The sequence below is a fragment of the Typopeltis vanoorti genome, chromosome 18 (assembly GCF_054136105.1).
Source record: "Typopeltis vanoorti isolate ZY-2024b chromosome 18, IOZ_Tvanoo_1.0, whole genome shotgun sequence".
NCBI lineage: Eukaryota > Metazoa > Arthropoda > Arachnida > Uropygi > Thelyphonidae > Typopeltis > Typopeltis vanoorti.
In genome coordinates this window covers 42,851,339-42,878,673 of record NC_143566.1, presented here as the reverse complement: position 1 = coordinate 42,878,673, position 27,335 = coordinate 42,851,339, and the positions used below count along the sequence as shown (strand labels likewise).

General features: G+C 36.8%; 1 protein-coding gene across 1 annotated transcript; it reads left to right on the top strand.

The window, feature by feature from the left end:
* The first annotated feature begins 432 nt into the window (after positions 1–432).
* LOC150096619 (uncharacterized) lies at positions 433–11,496 on the top strand. Its single transcript, XM_090408664.1, has 2 exons — positions 433–1,553; positions 11,202–11,496. The coding sequence occupies exons 1-2, from the start codon at positions 433–435 to the stop codon at positions 11,494–11,496; spliced, it is 1,416 nt and encodes a 471-aa protein (XP_090264790.1).
* The last annotated feature ends 15,839 nt before the right edge of the window (positions 11,497–27,335 follow it).

Genomic DNA, 27,335 nt, shown 5'->3' with positions numbered 1-27,335 from the left:
CGACGTAGTGCAACAATTGATAAAAAGGAACAAGAACAAGTTGAAAACGAAGTGAAGAAGTGGAGGGAGATACTTTCAAGATTGTTGGATATCATTAAATTCCTGTCTAAACAAAATTTGGCTTCATTGGGTCACCGAGAAGGAATTCATTATGAGACCGATGATGAACCTTAGGAAATTTTTTAGTTCATTTGTTGGTGAAATATGATCCAGTGCTACATGAACATATTCTAAGAATCAAGCTGGGAAAAACGTTTGCTAAATCCTATATGTCGCCTACTATTCAGAACGAGTTTATAGAAATTTTGTGAGAAAAAGTAAGAAGAAAAGTTATCGAGCAAGTAAAAGAAGCAAAGTATTTTGCAATGATATTCGACAGTACCCCTGATATTTCTCATAAGGGGTCAAATGAGCCAAGTTTTACGGTACGTCATGATCGACGGAAATAAAGTGAAGGTTGTGGAATCATTTGTTGATTTCATTGAAACAAAAGGTAAAACCGCCGAGAATATTTCAACTATGATTTTGCAAAAATTAGAAAACGACGGAATCGATATTCAGAATTGTAGAGGACAAGCATATGATAATGCTGCTGTGATGGCTGGTCAACATACTGGCTTTCAGAAATGTATCAAAGAAATTAATAGAAAAGCAGAATTTGTTGCATGTACATATCACTCGCTGAATTTGGCGGGTGTACATGCAGCTTCTGTTGCTGTGAATTCTGTTACCTTTTTTGGAACTGTGGATCGTTTGTTCATGTTTTTTACTTCCTCAACCCATCGCTGGGATATTCTGACTTCAGTCACTGGTCAAAGTGTCAAGCGTGTAGTAGAAACTCGGTGGAGTGCACGGGGAGATGCTGTGAGTGTTGTAAAAAAAAATTACGTGAAAATCTTAAGTGCTGTAGAACATTTAACTGGTGAAGAAGAAAATAGTTACCAGGTCAGATGCTGGTGTGCTGCTTGTTGCATTACAATCATTTCCTTTCTGTGCTTTCTTGGCCTGTGGGAATCCGTCCTTCTAGAAATTAACGATACACAAGTCTATCTCCAAACTAAAGGATTGAATGTACAGCAATGTGACATAAAACTTGGGGCTTTAAAAGCATTTTTAACTGAAAATAGGGACGAATTAGTTAACAATTCAGTAACTTACGCCAAAGAAATTTGTGATGATCTAGGAATAGTCATGGATCGTCGGTGTAGAAAGAAGAAACTGATGGCAAGTGAAGAATCACGAGATGCTGAATTGTCATACGAAACTGAGTTGAGGAGAGAAATGTTTTTTTCGCTGGACAGAGTGATACAAGAAATCATCACGAGATTTCAACAGCTTCATGTTCTTGCTGACAAATATGCCTTCCTTACTCCATCGAATCTTTTGAACGATAAATACGAATGTCAACTAAATGATGATCACGATGACATTAATAAGGAAGAGTTCCTCGTTGAGAGAAAAAGATTTCGGAGTTTTATTTCTGTTGCTGCTACGCAAGATGAACCAGAGACGTGGAAGAACGGTCTCCTTGAACTTTTACAGTTTATTCTAAAGTACAGTCTCGAGAACTCAGTTCCAAATATTGTAATAATACTGCGAATTTTCCCCACAATTGCTGTTAGTGTTGCTAGTTGTGAGAGGAGTTTTTCTAAATTAAAACTGATTAAAAATTACCTAAGATCTACAATGAGTACGTTGCATTTAAGAAATCTTGCCATACTATCTATAGAACAGTAACTAAGTGATGAAATAGATTTCGACAATGCTATCGACGAATTTGCTAACAGAAAACAAGAAAAATAACATTGTAGAATGTTGGAATTAAAGCTTTATTTCAAAAATAAACAGTGTTTTACAAGTGTTTTCACTTGGCTATGCTACCAATTATATATTTGGTTTAATCCTTTATCCAAGTGTAAAATACTTGCGCCTGAAGTATTTTAGATATAGTATTATAGTGTTTATATTATAGAGTGCTTATATTATAGTGTTTCAATATATTTCCCTATATGTCTTTTTGACTTTTTTTGTAGTATTTAGGCGTATTGTTGTATTGAGAAGGGCGGCAACAGCTCTAGCTACGTCACTGAGTCAGCCATTGCTCCTGCAAACACTCCTTAACCACCTCCCATGCACTATCAGCATCCAGCCCTTGCAGTTTTACATGCCATGGCACTGAACCAAGCAAACTCCTAAGCTTGTCATATTTACCAGCCCAGTAATTCCACATGTCCCCTGTCTTAATTGAAAATTCCACACATTTTGCCACCTTCCAAGTCAAGACCCTATGATCACTCTCATCAATTGGTGGCAACGTGGTCATATTCGTTACAGCCAAATTCTCAGATACAATTACTAGGTCAAGCACTCTCTGACCCCTAGTATTTTCCATTACATGCTGTCGCAGATGGTTATCCCTTAATGACTGCATAAAATCCAATTCCTTCCTCCCATGTGTCCTCTCCTCCTTCCAATGTCACCATAGTTGAAATCCCCCATAATAATTACCCTCCTTCCACTCATTGCTTTTATTTGCTTATGCATATTATCTCCATCACCTGGTCTATAGCAGCACCCAATGCCGTAACCCATCACAAATTCCTATCATATCACTATTTTCTACATTCTGACTTTCAACAACGATATCACTCTCGCTACCTGAAACACACTTTAAATCCTCACTTTCCTTACACTTTCTGCACACATTCACTCCACTATCATTATCCAACCGCTCTCCGCAAAGCATACATCTCGCAGACGCCACACTGAAGAAAACTGCCTTATGTTAAAATTTTGGAACAAAGATGGCAATTTGGACGCCATTGTTTTTCCTTCTTATCGGTGCCATGTGCACGCTATCAATTGTATCTTATCAAAATACTAATTGAAAATAATGCCGAAAACACACAAAAATCACACAGACATGCTAAGATACGAAAAGTATCTTAGCGTGTCTGTGTGATTAAGGCAAGTGATGTTCAAGCATTATTGACAATTATTATTTAAAATAACACTTATCTTTTCAGGAGCTCTCTACAAATCAATCTATCAGGTCACTGATTTGCTTACACTTCATCCAAGTGTAAGCAAACAAGGTTTGTGCCTGAACTATTTTCAGGACTGGGACAACTCGTATATTGAAGCTAATGACTTCACATCACTTGCCTTAGTATCGCATAATGCAAAGCGCATATCATTATGGGTATCTATAATGCTATGCATTATGGGAAGAGTCACTACCCAGACTGGTTTCGACCTTTATTGAGGTCTCGTTAGTGGGAGCTAGCCTAGAAGTGTTACTAAGGTTGAAGTAATGCAGAAGTTTTTCCAAGTGGAAAAACTTCCAACAACTTTCTCTAATCTAGAGTACAGTATTTTAATAATAAGGTGTGACACCTTTTGGCTACTTGTATATGAAAATATAATTTTTGCATTACTTCAACCTTATATCCAATTTGGGTCTGGCTCCCACTGACGAGACCTCAATAAAGATTGAAACAGGTCTTGGGTAGTGACCCTTGCCATAATGCATAGCATTATACATACACGTAAGGATATGTGCTTTGCATTAGGGATAGTAAGGCAAGTGAAGTGAAGTCATTGGCTTCAATATATGAGTTGCCCCAGTCCTGAAAATAGTTCACTTGCAAACTTTGTTTGTTTACACTTGGATAAAGGATTGAACCAAGTATATAATTTCTTGGTATCTTTAATTTATAGTATAATCAAGTGGAAAAACTTCCATCATCAATCCATTGTATTGATGTTAGTTGACTACAGAGCTTTTGATAATCACCTACTTTATAGTTCCACATATAGACCTTCTTGATAACTTTTTCCTGTTTGACTACCTTCCAAACCAATACCTCATGATCACTTTCACCAACTCACACCCACATCCTGTGAGGATATCACTAAATTTAACACTAATGAACCTTGTGTTGCTTCCATCACATGCTACTTTAGATAGGTCTGCAGAAATTCAACAAATTCTGTCTCCTTGTTACTATATCCTATCTTTTCTTTCAATCCACATTCCTAATTAAAATTTCATTAGGATCATCTTCCTTTTACTTGTCCAACTAATTTGTCTAAACATTTCACAATCAATACTCTTCACATTCTAAGATAAAAAAAGCCAAACGGCTCTTCACATTCTTTGGCCCGTAACCCTGTGGAGGTTGCAGCTGATCTGACAGATACAAACAAATTGTTTAATATAAATATTTCTACATATATCCAGTGTATATAGCTTGGAGGTCATGAGTAGCTGCGCATGCATATATTACGAGTGATATTCCACACTTTATGCGGTCAGTTTTGGTTTAACACATGTTATGTAAAGTGTGTGATATTTCATAGTAAATTGTATCTGAGAGATACCATGACCTCCGATGTCAGTATAGTATTGGTTTAGTTGTTGTTTTTTTTATTCATCATTGAAAATGGCTGGAAAAAGATATCGATTGGATAATCCATCAGATGTTGAAGAGATTCAGTGATTTGTTACTCTAGTCCAGTGGTCGATATCGACCCCCAGGGGTCGATAGAAAAATATAAGACATCATTGTATGGGTAATATTTAATTTCGTTAACTTGGATTACCTTCATCCTGAATGACAGTGCAATTAAGTGTGAATCGTGGGAACAGTGACATGAATAGGACCTGTAAGATGGAGCAAGGTCATGAAAATAGTTACGGAGGCCAATCAAGTAGGCTAAAATGATGTATTTACCAATAAACGGATGTCGGTGGTTCCTGCCTGGCCTTGTGGCAGAAGCGAGATTTACTTATACTTACTTGTTGTGTTTATTTATTATACAAGTATATGTACTTATACTTACACGTATTCGATCCCAGTCTCATTTTTGCACATCGACGTACAAGTGAGCGTTAATGTTCTAAAATTCATCAACATACATATTATAATTCAACCATTATTCATTTATTCATTCACGAACTAAACTTCTCTATGTTGAAGAGTTCAGCAGGGATGGTAGTTTTGTATATCCTATAGAAATACGTGAGTAGGTATATTATTTAGACTTATTACTTTTGCTTACTGACTTCAATTTTAATTATTTTGTTACAACCCCAGTAACCACAATTGCAGCTTCAGATTCTAAAAAGAAATGCAGACAATATTCGTTAGAATATTTGAAACTTGGGTTTATTGCTTCATTAAGAAACGAAACGAGGCTTATGTGTCTTCTTTGTGAAAAAACTTTTAGTAACGATGCAATGAAACCAGCAAAAATTTTTCATATATATATAAGGAAGATTGTATTATTGTTATTTTGTTATCTAAATTATATTTTATATATTATTTATCCCTCCTGTCAAATATGTAATGTTAAGAAGGACGTCAAAAACAAAAACGTATCCCTTTGATATTAAGCCAATATAATAATATATACTATATTATGCATAGAATAAACACTGTAACTCTAAAATAAACACTCTAAAAACTCACATAAGCATCTTTTTTGCTTGTCCTATTATAATTACGTAATAGTAAAATAGAAGGGGTCGATAAAAAGTCAAGAAACTCTTGAAGGGGTCGACGGTCAAAGAAGTTTGGCGATCCCTGTTCTAGTCCAATGATGAGAATGATAGAGTCAAAAGTAAAAGTGATATTTGATAGTAAATGGTATCTAAGAGATACTGTGAACTCGGATGTCAGTATAGTATTAGTTTAAGGGTTGTTTTTTCCTTTGTTTCTTTGTTCAGTAATTTCTAGATTGTAACTGAAAATAAATAAACCATCATATATTATATTTGGAGTTTTTTTTTTTTTTTTTTTAAAGTTTTATTACATTTTAGCACATACTATTAATGAATATATCTCTCAGATACACATAACCTACGCTGCAATTTTTGAGACTGCAACCTCTGCAGGGATAACAGCATCCTATTAGATAGACTATTTTCTGATCTCAACTTCACACATACTACTGTTTTCACTTCGACTCTTGAATAATACAATTAACAATACTTCTCCTCCTCTCTTCATCTCCCTATCCTTTCAGAAAATTTTATATCCCACCATTTGAAGTCCTGACAGTATATCATCCTCAGTCAACCAAGTTTCACTTATGCCAATTATCTTTGGGCATACTAATTCAATCAGCGCTACAAACCCAGCCCTTTTATTTCTGATACTCTGTACATTAGTATCTAAGCATAACAATTCTCCACTGTTTGCGGCCATCCCATCAACACAACCACTTTTTACTCTCTCTGCTATAGTGCACTTCTCTCTTTGTCCTGACCCATCCCCATTTCCCCGATCCTGACTCTGATTTTCATTTACAGCAATCTCTTGATTAATGTGCCTAATGCATTCCTTAAAACAGGAATATTAATTGAAAATGCACTAATCAAATATAATATCCTATGGGAAAAAGTAATTCATTCCTCAAATTTTTTTTTGGCCCTTAATGTTTTTTATAAAATAATTGGGATATGTTTCAGGGCCTAGTTAAAGGAAAACCATGAAGCTGAAAGACAATAAAACATATTCAGAATAGAAATTTATTATTCTACTTCTTAACAAAGAATTGAACTAATGTAATTTGGTAGGCATTCTGTTTCTTTTTTTCATACAACTGAAAAAAAAAAAAACATGGTATGGCCATATTACCCTTTCCACTCTTCTGCAAATTTTACTGCTTCTCTCTTCATCAGGATCAGCCTCTAAGCAATGCTGCTTAAAAACTTCAATTGTATGAAAAATATTTTCAAATTGTTTCTGTGAAATCTCTTTTGGCTGACTGTAATGGTTTCTTCACATTCTTCAGGATCTTCCCGCTGTGCATCTAAATTTAGCAGATCGGAATCACTCAGTTCTTCAGAATGATATTTAATTAACTCTTGGATGTTACCATTGTCAATCTCATCAAAACCTCTCATCAACTGATGTTGGCGATTTCCTCAACAACATTATCCATTTCATTTGAAAATCCTCTAAAATCATTTTAATGTTCCATTTTGTCCTCCATACATTTAATCTGACTCTTCATTTTCATTAACTCTTGCCTAAGCTCTTTCATATCACTTCTATTATTACCATCACAAGCACTTCCATCCATTTTCTGATTATTTCTGGTAACAGTGTTCTCATTTTTGGAACGTCCTAGCCTTTCATCACACTTACTATAATATGTTCCTTTTCACAATCTAACACTCCATAAATCCTTAACATTTTTGGATGCATACTTAAAACAATTATTGCATCTTCTCCACTGCAAAAAGTCCAGGGAAAAACTCAATCTCTGAGTTGAGACCTTCCACGATGCTGGCAATGACTTCTTTGCTGCCACTGGCACCATTTTTGTAATTTTAACTAGCACTTCCATGTTAATCAAGATTAACATCTGAAGTGAACACTTATAAAACCACAATACAATGATTATATCTAGTTTGGCTATCACACAAAAGCACTATTATACAAATCTGCACAATATAATTTAGGAAAAAAAACATTTTCCACAACACAATTCAAATACTGCTACTTCTCATAAATTAAAGATACCAAGAAATTATATACTCGATTTAATCCTTAATCCAAGTGTAAGCAAACAGAGTTTGCACCTGAGGTTTTTTCAGGACTGAGGCAACTCATATAAGGAAGCTAAGGCTTCACATCATTTGCCTTAGTATCTCATAATGCAAACCACATCTCCTTGTGGACATGTATAATGCTATGCATTATGGGAAGGGTCACTACCCAGACTGGTTTCGACCTTTATTGAGGTCTCTTCAGTGGGAGCCAGACCCAGAGGTGATACTAAGGTTGAAGTAATACAGAAGTCATATTTTTTCTTTACTTTTCTTTTCTTGCACCACTACTTCTTGTTGCGAAACTAGCCTCCCAATTTCAGTATTTTATGGGAGTATAGTTCCTTGTATTGGGGTTTTAGTGTTTCCTGAAAACATTCTGTCCATCTCCTTTCTATGTCTTTTTCCTTCGTCAGTATGTTTCCTTCTTTATCTCTTATTAGTCTCTCTTTTCTCATTTTTTCAGTTACCTTGTTATTTCAAAATGTGTCTTGGAATCAAAGTTTGCTGCAGCCTATTCAGCCTCCTTACAGAGTTCTTTGATAAATTTTCTTTTATCATCTCTTACACTTTTCTTTACATTTCTATTAATCTCCTTGTACATTTTATATATCACCTTTTCCTTTTCTTTATTTTGATTTTGGAGTAATGTTCTTCTAACTTCTCTTCTTTCCTCACTTATAAGCATTGTTTTGACTATTACCCATTGTTTCTGAACTCTCTCCTGTTTTCCTATTTTATCTGCTTCATTATATAATTATTTTATATTTTGCTAATTTTCTTCAATATCTCAATTTTTTCCCTTTGCTTTGTGTCATTGTTTCATATTTGCTTTTGATTGTATGAGCAAAGTTTTCTGTAATATCCTTATTTTTCAATTTATTTATATTATACCAGTTTCTTTTGCCCCTTGGTTTAAATATCTGATATAATTTCATTTTTATCTTTGCCACCACCAGTATATGGTCTGTGTATGCATCTGCTTCTCTCCGTGCTCTCACATTCTGAAAGGATCTCCTTGTTTTATTTATGGTTATCTGATCTGTTTGTTTTTAACTCTTTCCATCTGGTGAGACCCATGTTTGTTTATGTATATTCTTACATTGAAATATTGTACCTGCTATGATTAAGTTATTAAATATGCAGAAATCCTTGAATAATATTCCATTTTCATCTCCTAGTTTCTGTCACTATTTTATATCCCATTGTTGTCTTTACCTACCTTTTTCATTTACATTTCCTAGAAGTAGGATCACATCTCTTTTGCCATTCTTGTCTTTAACTCTCTATGTAGAAGGTCATAAAAAGCTTCCCTTCCCTTTCCTAGTCAGCACTGTTTGTAGGGGTGTAGATGTTTGTTATAGTAACATTTTTGTATCTGGTTTTGAACCTAGCTTTTATTATTCTTTCTGATACTGGGTTCTATTCCCCTAGTGCCTTTCTGGCCTCCACTATCATCATCAGAGCAACATTCCTATGTTCTTCATCCTTGAGATTTCCAAAGTAGATGATATTTTATTTTTAGAGGCACCTGTGACATAGTATAATTATTAAAAGAACACGTAAGACCACAGTAATAACTTTTAAATAATTTAAAACTTAAAACTTTTAATTAGTTCAAAACCAATTTAATTTAATTGGTTTTGAACCTAGCTTTTATTATTCTTTCTGATATTGGGTTCTATTCCTAGTGCCTTTCTGGCCTCCACTATCATCATCATCAGAGCAACACTCCTATGTTCTTCATCCTTGGGATTTCCAAAATATATGATATTTTATTTTTAGAGGTACCTGTGGCATAGTATAATTATTAAAAGAACACATGAGACTACAGTAATAACTTTTAATTAATAAAGGTACAGATATTTCATACTAAAACTAATAGTACATCTTCAGTGTCACAAAAACAGTTATAGGAATGGAATACAAATAACGAACATTCAGTGGATCACCTATTAAAATACAATTGTTGCCACGTGTTAGGAAATGATGGAAAATAATAATTCATCTTTAAGATAATTGTTTTTTTTTTATTGATTACATAAAAGTCTCCCAGATCTTTGAGAGAGAGAGAGAGAGACAGACAATCATTTTGATTTAAATTTGGTCGGTATAAAATAGCACTTAACACTACTCATAACATCCAGTGGGATAAAGCTATTCTCCTCCATAGATGCAGGTTCAAATATGAACACCTTTTTAAAGAAAGTTGTGAAGCTATTTTACACTGACCGAATTTAAATCGTAATGATTCTCTCTCTCTCTCGAAGATCCGGGAGACTTATTTTATGTAATCAATAAAAAAAACAATTATCTTAAAGATTAATTATTATTTTCTATCATTTCCTAGCATGCAGCAACAATTGTATTTTAATAGGTGATCCACCGAAGGTTCGTTACTTGTATTCCATTCCTATAACTGTGTGACACTGAAGATGTACTATTAGTTTTAGTATGAAATATCTATACCTTTATTAATTAAACGTTATTACTGTGGTCTTGCGTGTTCTTTTAATAATAAAATATATGATATATTTGTTTCATGTTAGTCTGATCTCACCAGTTCCATTTCAAAACATGGTCTGCCAGGCCTGACTGACCATAGTCGTGGTTGCAGATGTATGACATGTTCTTCTAAGTGGATGGTTGCTGATCTACTTGTCTGTCCAAAGTACATCAGCTTACAGGAACAGGGTACTTTATAAACTCCAGGCACTGAGAGAGGAGGGAGCTGATCTTTGGTAGACCGGATAAGGGTAGCAAGTTTGTGGTGAGGCTTAAATGATGTGTGAAGGTTGTACTTTTTTAAAGTCTTGGCTATTTTTTCTGATATGCCACGGATGTAGGGTATGGTGATGGCATTTCTGAACATATGGGGGAGGAACTGATTTTTTTTTTTAATACTATAATTGCTGAAAATCTAAAGCTAAAGCTAGAAAATCTAACTTTAAATAATACAGTATGGTAAGCTTTTTGACATCACCTTATTGTTTACCAATATCTTCTTAATTGATACCTTAACACTCTTAGAAAATGTTTTTCCTTCTGACATCTGTTTTCCTTTGCCATCGATTCTGGTTAAATGTTTTGGATACAACCCACAGGATCTCTTGAAAAAAAAAAAAAAAAAACCCGCCATGCTCCACCACAGTAAATTCAAAAAAGAAAGAATATTTTTAGAATCTGCAGCAGCTCTCAGAAATCAACCAAATAAATAAATACAGTTGCATTAAACTTCCGAAAATTTGGGAAACATTAATCATCAGAGATCCCACCTTACATTCTAGGCCACCTACAATCACCCATACAGGGTGCACCACCTAGATAGGACTTTAGAGTCGCCCACGTGGTTAGCTTAGTTGTGTGTGTGGTATTTGAATGCATCTTACATTAGTTTTTTTGTAATCCTTGAAGCTGTCTCAGTGACTGAGATGAAATATTGAAAGTGTTAAAATCTGTTTTAATCCTTTCCAAGTGCTGTATACATTCCATTAAGCCTACATGAGATATGGCAGAAAGGAGCTTGGGGTTATCAAGAGCTATTTAACATCAGCAAGGGTGTAAATGTATCCCAAAGGTCAAAAGGCTGAATAGGGTAAGTGTAAAATGGATGAATAATTCTGCCATTGCTGGTCCCAAGCCTAGATGAGAAAGGAGGAGGGTTGTACTTGCGGCTAGTAGCCACAGCGCATCAAAAATCTTCCACTATAGAAACCTCAAGTATTGAAAGAAATCAGACTAGTTTTGCTGAAGAATCACCAGAGGAAATGATGCAAGTTGGTGAAAGGTATCTTAGAGAAGCCAACAGGTGGAAGGTTCTTGTAAAAGATATCTTCACACCTACAACCAAAATTGAATGTTGGTACATCAGGACAATGTACATATCTGGGAAAGCACATCAGATAGTAAAGGAAATGAATAGATACAAATATTAGGATTAAGTGAAATCATATGAAATGGAACTGGTGAGATCAGCCTAACATGAAACAAATCTATCATATATTCTGGAAATCCCAAGAATGAAGAAGAACAGGAGTGTTTCTCTGATGATGACAGTGGAGGCCAGAAAGGCACTTGAAAATCCGGGGGGGGGGGGGTTGATTTTCATGCCGGACTGTACTCATATCTGCAGCAGGTCTCCAAGGTGAACAGCCTCTAGTCGACAGAGTAATGTAAGTAAGAGAAGTCGGCAAGATAGATCTGTAACCTCGGGACAAGGATTGGCTCTGAGGACTGGGCCAGTTGGGCTGGTATCCGAAGTGGGTATGGCATTGCACTGGAACTGGGGGGAAACTGTCCAGTGTTGGAATGGTTGAGCCCAGACCAACGTTGGGGGCCTTCTCATGGAATGCCTCAGCTGTGTGATGTGCCAGATGGGCCATCTAACATGACTGTTTTGGCTGGCAACTAATAGCTGACTCAGAACTGGTACAAACCTGGGGAATCAGACTCTAATTAAAATAAGGCAATTTGATCAGCATTGAGAGGTTTTGCCAACAGTGTGCTTTCTGGCCGGTGGTTTGAATGATTAAGTGAAAGCGTATCAATCAATGTCAGTAGTAAACATGACTTGTTGAGGTGGATGAGTAAGGGCTGGTAGAGCCTTGGTTCTGATGGTCATATAAGCTAGCCAATTTATGTTAATTTCTCAGTAAAGAATAAGGCATCAGAGGAAGCCTGATGATAGGTAAGAAGTGTGAAATAGCCCCTGAGAAAACTCCTGGAGGGTCAGGTCCAGCACACCTCTTTGAGGATCCTGTAGAGAGAGAGAGAGAGAGAATGCCACATTTCTAATGGTGCTACTCTTAGAAATGTGGGAACTTGAGGAGATGATATACTCCATTCAACTCAAACACCCTTCCTCAGCACAGCAACTGTTGGGAGCCTTTTATTCTGACTCTCTAGCGATGGTGATCTCATTAGATTGAGTTGGTGGAATTCACGGGACGAACCTGCCACAAATGATTTACTCTGGAAATTATATGTATGATCTGAGAATAATATTCCCAAATAGGAGTAGGTGAGGATATAGCATTTAGAAATAAGATGATTTAAGTTAGTATGTAAGTTGGGTTGAGATGGGAATAATGATCATGTGCTTGGCAAATTAATAAAGAAACAAAGGTGCAAGTTCAACTGGCCAAATTCATGGCTAGTCCTGACTCATCCATGGCGAGGTACAAAAATCTGGCAATAATTTTAATAATACTGGTCTGTTAAATTCACAATAAGTAGTCGTGAGTATGGTGAATAGTCATACTGTGTACATGAACTTGAATGGCTTTAAGTTCATGTACCACTAAATTATAAGAACTGAACACCTTTAAGTTCTTAAGGTGAGATGATAGCTAAATGCCCATTAGCAAGTACCTGATCTAGTGTCTATAATGACTAGTCATTGCAATAGTAATCTGACTCAGTACAAGAGGAACTGCAGGTTTGGACACTTGGTATATGTGCTTGGTCGAGTGAACAGGTAGTGCGACCCATGGAATTATGACTGAATGCCTCTAAGCCAGAATCCCATCTAGTCACTGCAACAATACTGTTTGTGCCTTGTGCATTGAAAGGCAGCACCAGCTGGAGTTGCTTTCGTACTGTTACGGTGTGATCACTCTAGTGATGAGGCCACTAGAATGGAAGTATCAAGGCAGTTGTTGAGACTATGCACCCACTGCTTCCTATGGCATGCCATTCAGGTGTGATGTGAGGGCACCATTAGGTACTGGTCTGGGTGTCGTACTTAGAAGAGCAGCCACCATACTGCAATTTATCGAGAAGACTACTCATCCTCTGACTGGTCGAATACCTTTGCATTCGACATTGTAACATCAAGAAAGATTGCATTAGTGTGTGTCTCCAATGGTATCCCAAACTGATGTGTTCCACGACTCTGATATTTGTTGTATAGTGGAGTGATTCTTGCAGAAGCCAAACAGCTCATCGGATGTGAGGATTTTTCCCTTGTGGATTTTTTGCAATATTGTTGGCATCACTCATTCTGCACTCTTTCTTAGGAAGGAGAGCAGGTTGATTGAGCAGTAGTTCTGACATAACCGCTTTGCTTTTTCTAGTTTTGGAATTTCAATTATATCAGTTTCTTTCCAGTGTGGCAGAAAGTAGTGAAATCTTAACATTGCATTAATGATTGTTGTAAGGTAGTTGGGATTTCCTTCAAAAGAGTCATCAAACATTTGGATTCGATGCTTTTTTGTTCTTTAATTTCTTGACTATATCTCATATTTCAGTGGGTTATGTTGGTTGGGTGTCATTTGGGATAGTTTCAGCATTGTAGTGTACAGCATGAACTTTCCTGCAGGTAGTTTTTGTCATTAGACTGTCAGTGGAAGCTTCTGCTTTCTCAGCATTATGATGGATCAAATCTATTTCACCTTGGATTGGTGAGAGGGGTTTGCAGTCTGTTCTAGGGCCTTTGTCATCTTCCCTAGTGAGTATTTTTTGGTGTTTAGGGACAGTGGTTTCATTCTCTCAAAGCTTGTCAGACTGAATAGGTAGCTCTGTTGAGGTTGTGTCAGTTTTCATGGGCCAGCATCCTCTGATATTGGCATGGGAAGGCGCAAGTATCTGTTTTCATGGGCGAGATTCTTCCTTTCTTCTGGGAGGTGGTCAGTGTTTGAACATGACATTGCAGAGGTAGCAGTTTGGAATGCTGTTATATATTTTTCCAGGTTGTGTATTGAAGTTAAAATAGCACTAGAAGGCTTGACTTCTGGCAAAAAATAAAAAAAATCCAGTGGGATGATCTAGAATTACCTGGATAGATAATAGAAAATGGACTAATTCGTTGTTCTATACTTTGTTAAGGAGATCCCAAGACAGAAACATTTGGGCAGAGTATGTTAGGATTGTCACCTTTATAGTGCCTCAATGGTCTAAACAAACTACGAGTGAAGAAGTATTGGAGTGTTAATCCTCTCTTTTGATTTGATAGTTGGGACTGGGCCTGTGATCTTGAGGAGTGTGTTAAGTAGCTTTTCCCAGTTGATTACTAGTTGGAAGTCTTTTTCTGTTCTAAGCTTAAGTGAAGTGGTGCTGGCTTGTTGTTGGAATGGAGATCATCCACTGCATTCAGCCTGTATTAGTGAGCGACATTTCGGAATATGGTGATGACCAAAATGTCGGGATATCTTGTGATGCTGTACTGTGTGGGTTCCAGAGGTCCCTCAAAGGTGATATTCCTCATGGCATCAAAAAATTATTGAGGATTTTACTAATTAGTGGTCATGTAATTCCAGGCTGGGTGCTTGGCTTTTAAGTTGCTTGCTATTATCACTGCTTGGTTCACGTTTTGTATCTTGGCTAAGTTGGTTTCAAGTATCCGTTTGCTGGCAAAGTTGTTCATGGAGTAGATTCCCAGGCTGCTTGTATTCCCAATCCTCTAATTTCAGTGTTATTGGTTGAGGGTTTTCAGTTTCGCTGTGTTCTATGTTGCATTTGATAAAGATAACCATTCAAAAGAAAGATTTTGGTATTGCAACCACATGTTTATTAAGAGAAAAAAATAAAGATAACCATGCCATCTCCCCTGGCATTGGGCCTGTCATAGCAATATAAAATGTAATTTCTAAGCCTTGTCAGCTGGGTGGAGATGTATTTCATTTACTAGGCTTAATTAGGTCAGTATCATGGTACATCGTGAATTCTTGAAATTCATGCAGTCTGCCTTCTAGGCTGTTGGCATTCCAGAAAATGGTCTGCTGCATTCATTAACCATCACTGATTAGTGTGAGACCTGCTTTCATTTGTCTCACAAATTCGTGGCATCTTGACTACCAGAATGGATGTAATATTGCACTTTTATTGGACCCATTGGTTTCTGAGGTTCCAGTTTATTGTTTTCTTAGATGCCACCACATCTATGTATGAGGTGTGTACCTGTGTAGGTTTTAGTGCATATTCAGATTTTTGGAGGGTTGGATGTAGTAGGTTTTTTGTCTCTGTCTTGGCAGATTTGCACTTGGCAGGGTGTGGTCCACTGCAATTGATTCATTTTGCTGGTTTTGTTCTCGGTTTCTTAAATAGAGTCGTGTGATTTTTCTCTACACTTGACACAAGAAAATCGCCCAACCTTACAACAGCACTGTGAATGGCCAAATTTTTGGTAGTGGTGGCATTGGGCATAGGCAATATGGCTTGATGACCAGGTTGCAGGCAGTCATGAGGTCAAAGATCTTGTTCTGCTATTTACTGATTTCGACCAGCACAAGCAGTGTTGGCCATTTGTCTGATTTCAGCATGTGGTTTGTTTTGATGGGCTGTAGCACATGATTCTGGAGATCGTGGCACATCGTGAATTCTTGAAATTCATGCAGTCTGCCTTTGAGGCTGTTGGCATTTCAGAAAATGGTATCGCTGAATCACTTCTTTATTGCCACTGATTCAGCACTTGGCTAGAGGGACCAGAACAAAGGGGGTCATCCCTGGAAGTTGAATAAAGGTGTGTGGTTAGTGGGGGGGGGGGGGACTAGATTTTTTGTGAGAGTTGTGAATTAGTGGGAATGGGTTGATGGGTTGCCAGAGTCAGTTGTGAGTGCTTTGTCTGTTAATGGGTTCAAGAAAAGGTATGATAGATTGTGTGGATAGATTGGGTCTCCCGCAATGAGTCTTCGGACTCCATGGAGGTTCCTGTATAATAATAATAATAATAATACCATGCCACACCACTCTCAGGTTTTTGACTATTAACTCTTGCTGATAAGCTTATATGTTGGTAACACATGACTATTAAATTATTTCAGGAAATTGCAATGTATACTAAATATTAAATTAAAAGAAAACTTTAATCAATACTTCCTATATTTCGGCAATGTCACATTGCCATCTTCATGGGAACATAAAACTATGATAAGTGCATGCAGCCACTTACAATGAGCAAATGAGACTGAAGACAGTAACTACCATTGTTCTTGTTCCTAGAGTTCTAAAGGTGCCCCATAGCAGGCTAAATTGGATTGCCTTGGCTGTTGGACTGATGTTCTCATGATGATGCAAGCTTCTCAAATTTGGGGCAGTCTCATGCATCCAAATTTGTTGAGGTTTGGGAAGTTTTTTTAGAGCTGAGGAATATAGGTGAAAAAGGTATGGAAGTGTTATGGCAAATTATTAACGGAATTTATGAAGGACAAGAATTACCAGAGGAGTTTAGAAGATCAATTTTTATCCCCATTCCAAAAAAGGCAGGAGTTTTAGACTGTAATAACAATTTTAGAACGATAAGTCTTATAACTCACACAGCAAAAATTCTGGTGCAAATAATTTTAGAGAGAATTAGGAATAAAATAGAAAAAGAAATGAATGAGGAACAGTTTGGATTCAGAACCAACAGAGGAACTAGAGAGGCTATAACTTGTCTAAGAATTATTGGGTAGAAAACACTAAACCATAGTGGAAAGTTGTTTTTGAGATTTCTAGATTTTGAAAAGGCATTTGATACAGTGAAACATGAAAGACTTTTTGACATTCTAGAAAATACTGATATTGACTCTTATGACTTGGAAATTTTAAAGAGATTATAGTGGTCACAAATAGCGTCAGTATGTGTAAATGGAGAGGAAGCAGGAGAATTCCTGGTGGAGAGAGGAGTCAGACAAGGATGCATGCAGGTTATCACCATTATTGTTTAACTTTTATAGTGAACAGATGTTTAGAGAGGCACTTGAGGATGTAGAAGAAGGAATAAAAATAAACGGAAGAATCATTAATAACTTAAGATATGCGGATGATGTAGTGTTGATGGCAGAAAGTGAAAATGGGTTACAACAAATTATTCAAAGAATTGAAAACTCTTGTAAAGAGTATGGACTAAGAATTAACACAAAAAAGACCAAGATAATGGGTAGAAAAATAGGAGATAATGTAAAAATAAGATGTGGAGGAAAGATTTTAGAAGAAGTGGAAAGATTTCATTATTTAGGTAGTTGGACATTAGAAATAGAATAGGCAAAGCTAAATAGGCATTTATGGAAATGAAGAGAATTTTAATAAACAAGAACACTAAAATAGGCATTAGAATTGGAATAGTAAGCAACAGTTTGGAGTATTGCAAGTTATGGAAGTGAGTCATGGACACTCAGAAAGAGAGAGATGGAAAGAATTAATGCATTGGAAATGTGGTGTTATAGAAAGATGGAAAAGATTAGCTATACAGAAAGAATATCAAATCAAGAAGTTTTAAGACAAAGTTGGGATGGAAAGAACACTGCTAAAGAATATTATGCAAAGAAAAACCAGATTTGCAGGACATCTTCTGAGAGATTCTTCGGGACACCTGACAAGAACTATATTACAAGGGAAAGTTGAGGGGAAGAGAACACGTGGAAGACCAACTAGATAGTGGTTTAATGACATCATGGAATGGACTGGTTTAAGAATGATGGAAGCGACAGACAGAGAGAAATGGAGAAGAGCTGCTCATCTGCTGCAACCCTCTTGCTAGAGGATGCTATCGGATGACAACGATATTTGCTGTGGTGTAGTAAAGTAGCTTGTATTATGTGCTAGATATCCAGAGTATGGTGCACAAGCCCAGAATGGCTATATTGGTGAAAGGTTTGGTGATTGCATGGCAGTTAGTGAATGTCTGTGGTTGAATGCAGACACCTATATTCATGTTTTTAGCCCTGCTGAACTATATTTTATTAATTTCTAGAGCTGAGGCTAGTGCAGTCTACTGTACCTTGTCTTGCAGTATTCCTACTCTTTTGTTGGTCTGTATCCATAGGTATTTCTGTATTTTCATTAGTTGTTTCCTCGCACCTTTTTTTGTGGCTGACTCGTTGGAAACCATTCCAGGTCTGTGGTCTGCTTTTGTTCTATTGTTGGCCTGGTATTGGGCATATTGGGAGAGAGATTGGACACTGAGTTCTGGAAACGGTGCAGCCATTTCTTCTATAGGGCCATCTAAGTCTGACCACCTGTTCATAGTCCCAGGTGCTCCTGATTCATTTGCTCCTGCTTTGCCAGTAATGGCAAAGATCTAGTTTATCCATAAATTACAATTGCAAGCATAAGGAACTTTGTACACCTTAAACAGAGAGGGAAGTGAGCTTATCTTTAGATCAAGTTCTGGCTATTTTTTCTGTGGTATCCCGGATATAGAAAATAGTCATCTCATCTTCCTTTTACCTTCTTTTTATCTTGTGGTGTCGAGGGTTTATTAATCATGGGACCTCAAACCGTTCACAGGATAAGGTGGTCAGCCCTATGCCCTGGTGTATCCTATGTCCTGCAGTGTTGAGTTGTCAAGGCCGATTTGCCTGCTTTGCGGGATGAAAAACCCCAAGATAAACTAGGGGGAAAAAACCCTACTGTCCACCCCCAAGACCGGTTAACTTGGCTATGGCTGAGGAAGATCCTTCAGCTCCTCACATCACCAACAGGAATTGAACCTAGGACACTCCTTCCTCGATTGCCAAGTGAACAGCCACTAGGCTAACCTTGTGGACATAGGAAAATAGTATTACTATAATTTATGCTGAATAGGATGTGAGGACCAACTATTTTGTTAATCTTTTCAACACTATAACCACTGGACAGGTAGGGATAGCCTGGTTGGAAGATCTATTAACAAGGATTTTATTGTGGGGAGGGAATGATGAGAAAGTATGTTTATATATCAACCCATTTGAGTAATATTCTCTAAACTGAGAAAGAGAGTACCTTTGGGAGGATGTGTGATTAGAGTGCAGAGAAAAGATCATCATCAGATTCCTGACATGTACCTTCAAGGGGTGTACAGGATATTATGTGATAGTACTACATGAAGAAATTACATCATTATTAATTTCCTACCAACAATTTTCCTCCAAATTAATCTACAATCTCGTAGACAGGCTTATACATTGGTTATGCAGTATTAAATCACTTAAGGAATTGAACAACATAGATACGAATATAAATTAAATTACACTTTAATAAATATTTCTGATATTTTGGCAATGTCACGTTGCCATCTTCAAAAGGAATTTACAAAAAAAAGGCACGTGCACGTAGGCACTACAACACAGTAACTGAGAATGAAGAGATGAAGCTATTCTCTCCTAAAAGTCCTGATGGTGCCCTCTAGCGGGCTAAGGGTGTTCTTGGCCATTGGGCTGAAGGTCTGCTGATGTAAGCCTCCCAAATTTGGGGCAGTCGCATACAACCAGATTTCTTGAGGTTTGGAGAGTTTCTTAGGGCTGAGGCTGATTCCATAAATAGTCTTTCGAATTTGTATTTGCTACAGTATATTACTGTAGCTTTCTTCCATCGTATTCTGTGGTGTGTATCCAGAGCATGGTCTGCAAGACCAGAATGGCTGTACTTGTGAAAACAGATGTTTTCACAAGTACAGTTCCATAAACGAAAGACTATTTATGGAATTTGTATTTGCTACAGTATATTACTGTAGCTTTCTTCCATTGTATTCTGTGGTGTGTATCCAGAGCATGGTCTGCAAGACCAGAATGGCTGTACTTGTGAAAACAGATGTACTCCTTGTGTTCAGAAATTCTGATATTCGCTGTCCTGCCTGTTTGGCCAAAGTAAGACAGTTTACAGCTGCAAGGGACCTTGTATACACCAGGTAGGTCTAGGGGAAGTGGTTGGTCTTTGGTGGAACGGATAAGGGATGCCAATTTTCTGTATGGCCTGTAACAGGAGGTCAGGTCATGTTTTTTTAAGATTTTGGTAATTTTTTCCAAGGTTCCTCAGATGTAGGGAATGCTGATGGATTTAGAGTAATCCTTGTTGTGGAGGGGGGGGGGGGCTGTGGGTTGTAGGTTTTATAATTTTTTGGATGGCTGAGAAAGTGTTGAGGATGTGATTTAGTTCAGTGTTTAGGGCCATGTCGTTAGAACAGATTAGTTTAGCCCTGTTGTATAGTGTTTTCACTACTCCATATTCTTGTGAGGGGGTGTGGTGGGATTATTGGTGAATGTACCTGCCTGTATGGGTGGGTTTTCTATAAACTGAGAAAACCAAGGTTCCATCAGGCTGGCGGGTGACTAGTGTGTCTAGGAAAGGGAGGCTGTTGTTTTCCTCTTTTTCCAGGGTGAACTTGATTCTGGGGTGTTGGTTGTTTAAGTGTGTTAAGAAGGAGAGGAGTGTTTCTGAGCCATGTGGCCAAATAGCGAACACATCATCAACGTAGCGAAGCCATATGGTTGGTTTTTGTGGGGCAGAGGCTAAGGCTTTTTCTTCAAAGGTCTCCATAAAGAAATTGACCAAGGATGGGGAGAGAGGTGAACCCATGGCTGTCCCCTCTATTTGTTTGTAGAATTTTCCCTGCCAAACGAAATAGCCTGAGTTCATTGTAAACTGAAATAGGGCTGAGATATCGGGAGAAAACTTAGTTTGGATTAGCTCTAAAGTTTCCTTGAGTGGGACATTTGTGAATAAGGAGAAGACGTCAAAGCTGACCATTATGTCAGTATGTTGAAGTGTAAGGTTTTCTATGCTGGCTTTGAAGTGGGCTGAGTTTTTTATGTGTGATGGTGTGTTGCCAGTATTGTGTGTGAGAGCTTTGGGTAAATGTTTAGCTAATTTGTATGTGGGGGAATCAATTCCATCCACTATGGGACATAATGGCACATTTTCTTTATGTATTTTTGGGAGTCCACAAATACAGGGGATTATAGAGTTAAACGGCTTTAATCTGTTGGTAACTTCTACAGGCAAATTATTATGTTGGAGGTTTAATGGACTTTTTTTCATTCCTCCCCCATTCCCCGCCCCTCTCATCAACAAGAATTTAAAAATGCCATCACCATACCCTACATCCGTGGCACTTCGGAAAAAATAGCTAAGATACTAAAAAAGTATAACCTACACACAGCATATAAGCCCTACCGCAAACTGGCTACCCTTATCCGTTCTATGAAAGATCAGCTCCCTCCTCTCTCTCTGCCTGGAGTTTACAAAGTACCCTGTTCCTGTAAGCTTGCGTACTTTGGACAGACAGGCAGATCAGCATCCATCCGCCTAGAGGAACACAAGTCGTACATCTTTAAACACAACTATGGCCATTCAGGCTTGGCTGACCATGTTTTGGACACCACCCACAGAGTATCATGGAAAAAAACCACCATGCTCCACCACAGCAAATTCAAGAAAGAGAGACTTTTCTTAGAAGCAGCAGCAGCTCTCAAAAACCAACCAAATCTTAACAAATACGGTTGCATTAAGCTTCCGAAGATTTGGGAAACAGTCATCGCCAGAGGTCCCACCTTACATTCCAGGCCACCTACAACTGCCCTTAGAGGGCGCTCCACCTAGATAGGACTTTACTGTCACCCACGTGGTTGGGCTTAGTATTGTAAGTTTTTGTGTGCATGTTACATTAATTGTCTTTGTAATCCCCGTAGATGTCCTAGTGACTAGGACGAAATATAGGAATTATTAAATTCTATTTTAATTCTTTGTGAGTGCTGTAAAAAAGTCCATTAAACCTCCAACATAATGTCCTCACAGCACTTAAGCCTCTACACAAGAATTCTACAGGCAAAGAAGTGACTTTCTTAAGGAGCCTGTAAAGTTTTTTGATTTGTGAGTAGGTGGGATTGTATTCGATAGGGAGGTAAGTAGCCTGATCTAATAGAAGAGCATTAAGCTTACCTGTGTAGTCCTTTTGGTTAAGTACTACAGTTGCATTTCTCTTATATGCTTTGGTGATAACATCATCATCATGCATATCAAGGATTTAGGCCTAGCATGGCCTGTTCCAGCCTTAGAAGTCATCGTTGAATCGTTGAAGAAAACATCTTGGTTTTCTTTTTCCTAATGCCTTGTACTTTAAGGCTTGTTTTGGTAATCTTTCTGTTTTCATTCTTTGAACGTGTTCCATCCATTTATGTTTATATTTTTTAATTTTTTCTATTACTGGTTCTTGGTTTAATTCTTTCATAATTTCTTTGTTTCTTTTGTGATCAAATAAGGCATCATAAACTTCATTTCTGCTGTTGTTATTCTTTGTTTGTCTTTTTGTTTTATTGTCCAGATTTCCCTTCCATACATTAAGACTGGTAGGGCTAATGTATTGTATACTTTTAGTCTGGTTTGTTTTTGAACTAGGTTTGGTTTAAATATAGAGCTAATTACACCTGTTATTTTTAAATATTTTGCAATTTTTACGTTTATATCTTTTTCATTTTCATATGTGATCATACATCCTAGATAGTTAAATGAATTCACCTGTTCTAAGATCTTGTTATCTATTACTATTTTAGTTCTTGCTGGATCTTGTCCTTTAAAGGTCATGGTTTTTGATTTTTCTGTTGATATTATCATACCATAATCTTTGGATATCTCATTTAGATCTAAAATAGCTTTCTGTAAGTTATCTTCAGAATTTGTAATTATTGTTTGGCCGTCGGCAAAGAGGAGAGTGTTTAAGTTTACTGTAGGAGAAAGTTTAATTCCTTGATGTAAATTTTTATTCCATTTTATTATTATTTCATTTAAGTAGATATTAAAAAGAGTTGCTGAGAGGGGACATCCCTGTCGGACCCCTTGGTTTATCTCTCTTGTATATGATAGCTCGTGTTGTGATTTAATCTTATTTATATTTGATTATTTTCATATATACTTGTGATAGCTTTTAGGATATTATTTGGTATTTGTCTTTCTTTTAATATGTTAAATAATATGTTTCTTTTACTTTGTCAAATGCTTTTTCAATGTCAATAAATGCAATATGTGTTTCTAAATTGTATTCTTTTCTTTTCTCTGTTATTAATTTTAGGCAAAAGGCCGGGTCTATACATGATCGTCCTTTTCTAAATCCATTCTGTACTTCTAAAATAAAGTTATTTCATTAGTTTGCTATTTAAGATTCTGCTATATATTTTGTAACAGGAATTTAGTATGCTGATACCTCTATAGTTTTTAGGGTCAGCTCTATTACCTTTTTTAAAGATAGGAATCACAATTGCTTTTTTCCATTCTGTTGGGGGGATACCATTTGAATAAATTTTATTTAAAAATAATAAGAGCCTTTCTTTGAATCTAGTTCCTGCATATTTATATAGTTCTGAACCTAGTTTATCTTCTCCAGGTGATTTTCCGTTTCTTGTTTCTTTCAGGCTGATTTCTAATTCTTCTTTAGTTATTTCCTTTTCATTTTCGTTAATTGTTTGCCAATTGTTTTTTTTTTAAATATTTGTCTGTCCACAATTCTGTGTAGTAATTTAGAAATGCTTCTAATTTCAATTCAGTGTTTAATTTTATGTTTTCTTTGGTATCTGCATTTAAGTGTTTCAAAAATTTTATATACATTGGGTGTTATTTTATATAAATCATGTTCTAAATTAGAAACAAAATTTGTTCCATGATTCTTTTTATTTTTCTGACTTCTCTTTTAGCTATGGCTCTTATTCTTTTATATTCTATTTTCATCGTCTAATGTTTTACTGCTTAACCATTTGTGATAGGCTTCTTTTTTCTTTTTGATTATTTCTTTCATTGTATTATCCCAGATCTTCAGTTTTTTCCCTTTTATTGAATTTTTTGGTCTTTCCGAAGCTTTCATTTGCTGCTGCATTTAGTATCGTTTTTATATTAAGCCATTCTATTTCTATTTCTTCATTTTGTTTTATTTTATCTAGATATTGGTTAATTCTTTGTTCATATAGTCATTGTACATTTGTGTCATTCAATAGTCTAGTTTTATAAACAAATGTTTCAATTTTTCTTTCTGTTCTTGTTACTAGCCATTTTAGGTGGTAATCTTAATTTTATTTTGACAAGAAAGTGATCACTGCTTATTTCATATCCTCTGTGAACTCTAACAGCTAGTGAAAATTTTGATGTCTTTTCATTTAGTATAAAGTAATCTAATATTGATTTCCATCCTCTTGCTGCCCAAGTATATTTATGTATGTCTTTATGTTTATAGAAGGAATTCAATATTTTTAAGTTATTATAAACTACAAAGTCAATCAATTTTTTACCATTCCTGTTTAGAGTATGTTCTCCATGTGTTCCTATATTATTATTAATTTTCGTGTTTCCAATTCTTGCATTTAAGTCTCCTGCTAAAATTATGTAATCATTTTTATTTATGTTATTATATATGTTTTGTAGCTGATTATAAAAATCAATATTATCTTGTTCTCTTCCCTCTCTCTTCTGGGGCATATAAAGCAATTATTGTTAAATAGTCTCTACCTATTTTTATTCTAGCTTCTATTATTCTTTCATTCCATAATTTATAAATGTTTTAACTGTTTTGAAAGCGAGTTATGAATCCAAATCATGACTCCTGCTTGTGCTCTTTGGTCTCTGTCAACTCCACTGTATATCACATTAAAATTTTCAGTTCTTCTCATGGTTCCTTTTAATTTCTTTTTTGTTTCAGTGATTACTGCTATTTTAAAATTTCTTTCATTTAATAATTGGTCAATTCTATTTCTTTATATGCTATTCCTCTTACATTCCAGTTTGCTATGTGTATTATATTTTGTCGTTTCCATTTTTGTATTACCTTTTCCATTCCAGGGTCGTTTCCTATAGATTCAACCCGATTATTTTTTTTCTGTCAGCTTACTAGTAGAATTATGTGATTTGGTGATAACTAATTCTTTATTTCTCCTCATTTCCTGCAGAGCTTTATAATCTTTGTTGGATGTGTTGGTTTTTGGTGGTCTTGCTTTGGGGAGGACACATGCTACATCCATTCTTACACTGTTGGCGATTTGATGTGGAAGGTGGCGGTTCCATGTTCGATCTGGATCATAATATATCCACTAGGTATTTTTCTGGGAGCAATGGTGAAGTTGTGGCCATGTGAAAGTGCGTTGAGTGCTTCAGGGTGACTGAAGAAAGGTCGATTATGGTGTTGGTAAGAAGTTTTGGATTGACGGTAGAGTTCTTTTTTTAATTTTTCGAATTTTTTCATCTGTCGGCCTTGTATTTTTTCGAATTCTTTGTCTGCAGCGGTACACGAGACATCATGTAAAATTGACCAAAGCTCATGATTTAAAGTGCACGAAAGCTCTTCTTCGAAGGCACGAATACCATCACACATAAAAAAAAACTCAGCCCACTTCAAAGCTAGCATAGAAAACCTTACACTCCAACATACTGACATAATGGTCAGCTTTGACGTCTCCTCCTTATTTACAAATGTTCCACTCAGGGAAACTTTAGAGCTAATCCAAACTAAATTTTCTCCCGATATCTCAGCCCTATTTCAGTTCACAATGAACTCAGGCTATTTCGTTTGGCAGGGAAAATTCTACAAACAAATAGAGGGGACAGCCATGGGTTCACCTCTCTCCCCATCCTTGGTCAATTTCTTTATGGAGACCTTTGAAGAAAAAGCCTTAGCCTCTGCCCCACAAAAACCAACCATATGGCTTCGCTACGTTTATGATGTGTTCGCTATTTGGCCACATGGCTCAGAAACACTCCTCTCCTTCTTAACACACTTAAACAACCAACACCTCAGAATCAAGTTCACCCTGGAAAAAGAGAAAAACAACAGCCTCCTTTTCCTAGACACACTAGTCACCCGCCAGTCTGATGGAACCTTGGTTTTTTCAGTTTATAGAAAACTCACCCATACAGGCAGGTACATTCACCAATAATCCCACCACACCCCCTCACAAGAATATGGAGTGGTGAAAACACTATACAACAGGACTAAACTAATCTGTTCTAACGACATGGCCCTAAACACTGAACTAAATCACATCCTCAACACTTTCTCAGCCATCCAAAAAATTATAAAACCGACAACCCACAGCCCCCCCCCCCCTCCACAACAAGGATTACTCTAAATCCATCAGCATTCCCTACATCCGAAGCACCTTGGAAAAAATTACCAAAATCTTAAAAAAAACATGACCTGACCTCCTGTTACAGGCCATACAGAAAACTGGCATCCCTTATCCGCTCCACTAAAGACCATCCACTTCCCCTAGACCTACCTGGTGTATACCACCAGGCCCCTTGCAGCTGTAAACTGTCTTACTTTGGCTAAATAGGCAGGATAGCGAATATCAGAATTTCTGAACACGAGGACTACATCCGTTTTCACAAGTATAGCCATTCTGGTCTTGAAAACCATGCTCTGGATACACACCACAGAATACGATGGAAGAAAGCTACAGTAATACACCGTAGCAAATACAAATTTGAAAGACTATTTATGGAATCAGCCTCAGCCCTAAGAAACTCTCCAAACCTCAAGAAATCTGGTTGTATGCGACTGCCCCAAATTTGGGAGGCTTACATCAGCAGACCTTCAGCCCAATGGCCAAGAACACCTACTTAGCCTGCGAGAGGGCACCATCAGGACTTTTAGGAGAGCAATAGTTTCATCTCTTCATTCTCAGTTACTGTGTTATAGTGCCTACGTGCACGTGCCTTTTTTTGTAAGTTACTTTTGAAGATGGCAACGTGCCGTTGCCGAAATATCGGAAATATTTATTAAAGTGTAATTTAATTTATATTCGTATCTAAGTTGTTCAATTCCTTAAGTGATTTAATAATCTACTATATGTCAAAACTCCAATATTATCAAATCTTATATTTGTCTTTTAAGGCACTTTTTACTATATCAATCCTCCTATATCTTGGTATTCCTTTGGGTCTTTTTCCTGCCCACCTGGCAGGGAACACTTGTTTTGTTAATGACCATACCACCTGAGATTATCCCTGCTAACATATTCCTGGATGCTAACAATGTCAAGTTCTTTCCTAATATCTTCATTTTTGATGTGATACTGCCATTGATGCCACCTGTTCACTCTACTAATCTTTCTTCTTTATCAGA

Coding starts and splice junctions, on each gene's coding strand:
- LOC150096619 (XM_090408664.1), top strand. CDS start 433: ATGATCGACGGAAATAAAGTGAAGGTTGTGGAATCATTTGTTGATTTC. Junction 1,554..11,201: donor CTTTTACAGTTTATTCTAAA/GTACAGTCTCGA, acceptor GCTGGTCCCAAG/CCTAGATGAGAAAGGAGGAG.